The sequence below is a fragment of the Mercurialis annua genome, linkage group LG8 (assembly GCF_937616625.2).
Source record: "Mercurialis annua linkage group LG8, ddMerAnnu1.2, whole genome shotgun sequence".
NCBI classification, from domain to species: domain Eukaryota; kingdom Viridiplantae; phylum Streptophyta; class Magnoliopsida; order Malpighiales; family Euphorbiaceae; genus Mercurialis; species Mercurialis annua.
The window spans coordinates 39970452-39976290 of NC_065577.1; the positions used below are offsets into that span (position 1 = coordinate 39970452).

General features: G+C 29.8%; 1 protein-coding gene across 1 annotated transcript; it reads right to left on the reverse strand.

Annotated features, from left to right (window-relative positions):
* Window positions 1–3483: 3483 nt before the first annotated feature.
* Window positions 3484–5324, reverse strand: LOC126661231 (probable E3 ubiquitin-protein ligase RHC2A). The gene has a single exon (XM_050355048.2). The coding sequence runs from the start codon at window positions 5088–5090 to the stop codon at window positions 3804–3806; it is 1287 nt and encodes a 428-aa protein (XP_050211005.1). The 5' UTR covers window positions 5091–5324; the 3' UTR covers window positions 3484–3803.
* Window positions 5325–5839: the final 515 nt, after the last annotated feature.

A 5839-nucleotide genomic window follows, 5' to 3' on the forward strand; every position in this document is an offset into this window, starting at 1 on the left:
CATATAAATTAAATAATTTATTATATTTATATATAATATATTCTTTTTAAAACAATCTCTCTAATAATTAATATACATATAGAATATTTAATTATTAAATAATAGAATTATTAATTATTCGACGTGGAACGAAGTTCGTTTCCTCAATTTTCTATTAATTATTAGAATTATTAATTTATTGAATATTAATTATCAGAGGGTCGACTGTAAACCGAATCGATAAATTTAATTTGATTGGATCTAATATTATAAAATAAATTAAATATGTAAAATTTCAGTTAAGTATAATATAAACCAAATCAAAATAATTAAAACAGGAAAAAAATACAAACCAATGGAATAGTCCAATTTGATTCAGTTTGAAAAATTTCTATTCCTTAAAAATCTAGTTCTGATTAATTATTATTTTTAAATTGGTTCAAACCAAATAGAATGATATTATGATTTGAACATAAGGTCCAATTTGATAAATTCAGCTTGGAAGTTGTACAAGTCTAGAAGTTTGAAAATTTTCATTATTTATCTATTATTTCTTGTTGAGTGTTTGAATTTTAGAATTAGCAAGTGTTAGAAATTTTAAAAGATCACTCATATGTATTTAGAAGGAGAAAGTAATATAAAAAAAACTCTTAACACATTTTGAATCTTTTAACCTACATGCACATTCCCTACTTGAAAATTTTACTAAATTAATAATATATAAAAATAGGATCCCTCTAATAACACATATATTATAACCTATTTTTTTCTTATGAATGAAAGAAAATTGAAATCTGTCACCAAATGCTCCATACACCTTATCAATCTATCAGATATGATTTTAGTGATGCTTTTAAATATATATAGTACATTAAATCTTGTAAACAAATTAATTATAATTTTAGAGTAAATAAAAAACATTCGTCATGGTGTCATTTTTGCTCCAAAATATTGTAAAAATTCCACCATGAGATAGTTCCTCAACCATGCATGTATAAGAGATATTTTTAATCCTTTACCATAAAAAGTTTTGTTTATAGATAATATTCTTAAGATAAAACATATTTATCGATCAAGAACTATATGCGTTTGTCAAATCATGATTCTAAATTTCTATTTATGAATAAAATTTTATTAATTTAGTCCATCATTTTTTTAATTTTTACCAAATATATTTACAATTGTTTTTTAAAGATGAGATGTCACAGTTTATACATTCACGTATACAAAACTTGTCCCAGTTAGCATATAACATCATGTCACACCAATTAAAAATTAAGCATGGATGTATTAGATAACAGTCGAAAAAATAATTGGATCAAATTGGTAAATTTTTAACATTATAGTATATTTGGCAAAAGAGACGTAATTATGGATAGCCAAATATATATTTTGTCTTTTTTAATCCGTTCACATATTTTTTTATATTAATTATCACGAACGCTTGAATTTAAATATTACACCATTTATAAAAAAAACTACCCATCATTCTGAAAATTATTTCACTTAACAAAGGCTTAAAAGGGAAATGCAAATTTTTGTGATGTGTTAGTTTGTGTATTCCATTTGATGTCACAAGCTTACATTCCTACGAATATCTAATTTGGTACATTCAAAAGTTATTACGAATAAAAAGACTTTTGCTCTAAACGCAACTAATAGAATGGAATAAAATTCATCTCACTTTGTAGATATTTTTACCTCCACAAAACAAAGACATGTGTAAAGATTATAGTAATTGAGATTTATCATAAAAATAATTAGGCAATTAAAGGGCATGATTGTTTATGAGATTAAGATTGAGTAATGCTATGTAATTTAATATTTTTATATGTTTTATTATATTATTGATTTACTTATTAATTGTTAGTTGGTTTTTAATGTTTTAATCATTTAATTTTAAATAATATAGCAAATAAAATGATATCACCAATGGTGAAATAGATTTGTTAGATTAGGATAGTATTTTGCAATAAGATATACAGGATGAATTTAATATGTATATAAATTACTACATTTGTCATTAAAGATAAATACAATTTATTTTAAATAAAAATTAAGAAATACTAATTAAATTAGTAACTTGTTAATTATTCTAACTAATTATTAAGTTAAAAAATAAATTTGTCTAAAATTATGTAAAAATCAAACTTAATCGAAAACTAATTGAAAAATACAGTTTGGTTTGATTTGGTATTGTAAAATAATTAAATTTGCGGTTCGATTTAGTTTGGACATAAAATATCATTAAGCTTTAATATAAATCAAAACAATAACCAAACTCAAAATTGGTTGAATGGGATTAATTTCAAAAAAAAAAAATTGATTTTATTTTAAAAGATCTTTTTAAAAATTAGTTTAATTTAATTTAAACCAAATGCACGTGTGCAAGTATAATTTTGCTTTTCATAAAATATAAATTTCATTTATTTGAGAGGTTGATGCAAAAATTCTAAAATACATGACCCCTTTTTGGTGGCCACTTGCTTTGCTTTGTCTCCAATAATACAATAATATAGTACACATTCCAACTTGGCTTGTCAGCTCACAAGGTCCATCAATTTTGCTAGGTATCTTCTCTCTAATTTCAACCATGAATCATAAAATTTTGATATTATTACAATCTATACCATATATTTTCCTTTTCACTTCCCATCATCATTTTCTTAATACGAAAAAAGAAAATCTACCAATGAATTATAACTCAAATATTATAAAAATTAAATAATATTTTATCAAAGTTGTGAGTCCAATTTTGTTCACAAACACTTAAAAAATTCATTTTCCAAAGTTAGAAAGACAAAAAGATAAAATAAAATCTTATATTTCAGTGATTGACACATTATAATTTAATTTCTTTCTTAAATTACAATTAAAAAAAAGATATGGGAATTTAAATACCTGAATTAAATGGTCCATTCTTATTGATTCAATTGACATTAGTAATAATGACTAAAAGCTAATAGTTTGTTAAGGAAGAACAATTAATTTGACATAACAAGTTTAGATAGCTGAGCTGCCAAATTGTTGTGCCAGTTGTTTCTAATTCATAAAAAAGAAATTATTATTTTCATACATAGATTTTAGGGGAGCAAAAAATAAAAATTTAAATAAGAACAGACAGATTAAGTAATACTAAATCAATTAAAATATTTAAGTTTTTAATCTTAATTGAAATTTGACCGAATTTTAGAAATACAAAACCAAAATGAGCACAACTATTATTTAATAAATGCTTTATTAATTCAGTTAAAGAATTTTTTAAAAACTCTCACTATAATCGAACTGAAATTTTATATCGATCAAACCAAATTAACCGAATTAATAACAATTACTAACCAAATTTAGCTGAAATAAATCGGTTAAATCGACAATTTTCTCACACCTAGATGACAAAACGACATGTCGTTTCTAACCCTACCAATCCTTTGCTTAGCAAAAACTTGGTACAAATTGATATCTACTGAACTGAATTACTTCATCTAAACTTCATGAAAATGACAATTTTAAGCAGAATCTTAACTGCTAAATGCTCCACTGTATATAATTTTTTTTCTAATCACTAACTACAAATTGCAACAACAAAAAAATAGCACAATAAAAACCGATAAATCTAATCACGGATAATTAAAAATATATTTCCGTTGACCTGATATAGAACGAAACGATATTTTCTTCATCTTTCTTCACATTTTGTTTATTCGAATTGTATTCTTTAAATTTTTTTCAATTAAATACCAAATTCATACGGAAGAATTATAATTACTTAATTAATTATCGATTTCGCCCCATAATTAAAACTTTAAATTCAATTTAATTTAATCTTATCTCCTTGTTCTTCCAACTCTCATCTCCACATCCCAAACTCTTCTCCTTCTTGAATTAGCCGAACCAGACGAAGATGAATTAGAAATAATATTATTATTACTAACAGTAAACGCCAACCCGTTACTCCTCCGGTTTCTAAATCTTGGGTCGGAAACTGACCCGCCAAAACAACCCAACCAGTTCCTTAAAAACCTACGCATACCCAACCAACCGCCACCTCCACGGCGATCACCGCCTCCATTTCCTCTCCCTCTACCGCCACCGCCGCCGCTTCTTCCTCCCCATGATATCCTCCTAGGCAAACCGCCGCTATTAAACCCGCCGTCCATTTCTGTATATACAACCGGTAATTGATCTCTAACGCCGGTTGCACCGCCGTTAAATCTCCCGACGGCGTACCCACCTCCCGGTAACCGCCAAATCGTCAATCCAACCGCCTCCTCCTCGCTTCCAATATCATTCCCACTAATTTCTTGATTGACCCGACCCGTTTCCTCATCGCCGCCTCCGGGTAATTCATGCCGGCAAACCGGACAGGAATTTCGAATTGACAGCCACGGCAGAATACAATCGTTATGATAAATATGCTTACACGGCATCTCTCGGGCCTCCGTTTCTAATTCGAACGGGTCTTTACAGACTGCACAGTGAGACTCCGATGAGGTATGCCGATAAGTTATGATTATGATCGGCATCGACTCAATCGCCGATTTAGTCGCCGGTGGATGCTCGTACCGGACTAATCCGTTGATCTCAATCTGAGATATTTGATCTAATAATCTATCGAAACCCGACCCTAATAAAAACTCCGTCATACTCGGCGGTAACGGTCTTAACCCGGACCCGGTTCCGTCGTCATAATATAATTCAAATCCACCCGAACCGTCTCCTTCTCCGCCGCGAAGGACTATCACTGGATTGATTGGAGACCGGTCGCCGGTGCTGTTTCTTCGTGTTCTCCGGTTAGGGTTAGAGTTAGTATTATTATTGTTATTATGAGTACCTATCAATAACATAGCAGCTGCCGCGGCAGAAGTAGTAGGCAGAGGGAATCTCCCGTCTCCACTTCCGCCTCCGCCGCCGTCTCCTCCTCCGTCTACGGTGGTTATTGAAGCGCTGCTCTCCTCAATTTCAAGAAGTTCAAGAAACCCAGTTGAACAATCTGGACAAATTATAACCTCATTTTCCCCTCCTCCTCCTCCACCGTCTCCGCCGACTTGAACAAAACGATTGCACCGGTAACACCAATACGACGGATCCGCCGCCGCCGCCGGTGATGACATGAAAGAATTAGAATTTAAATTTGGTGAATTCTAGAGAGAGAGAGAGGAGAGATAATTAATGGGGAGAAGAAATGAAGAGAGATGATAACTATTAACGGCAAAAGCGCGTTAATATGTCAAAACCCCATAAATTGGCTTTTCAAATCTGATCAAGTCTTGTGGATTCTTGGACACATGTGAAGATGGATTAATCATGGCCAAGCAATTTCAAACGGTGGATATATAATTGATGCCTTTTGCCTCTCACTGTACAAAATTATAAAATGTCATTGATGATAATATTTTTTAAATTTTTTTCATTCCTAGTTCCCCCTTTATGGGTGTATTTACATCACTCTAAATGTTTAAAAATAATATTTAATTTTATAAATTATAATTGCTAATATTTTTTTTGTTTATGTTTTATTTTTTAGGACATGTATTTTTAAAAAGGGACTACCAAACACTCCTTACTCCGTCGTCAATTGATGGAACGCCTCTACTATCAGGTAAGATTGAACTAAATTTTTATATTATTTTTTAATTTAAATGATCAGGTACGAGATGGTGTGTCATGTCATGAATGATCCCAACATTTCAATTCCGTATTCTACAAACTCCAGGTAATACTTATATTACTTTAATCGTTACCATCAGTAAGTAATTTTCCTTTAAAATATTATCGTTTTATATTGTTACCGTTCGTTTAGCAAATTTTTACGCATTAGTATTTTAATTTGTTAAACGAACGTGTATTTGGATGGCTCAAT

Coding starts and splice junctions, on each gene's coding strand:
- LOC126661231 (XM_050355048.2), bottom strand. CDS start 5,090: ATGTCATCACCGGCGGCGGCGGCGGATCCGTCGTATTGGTGTTACCGG.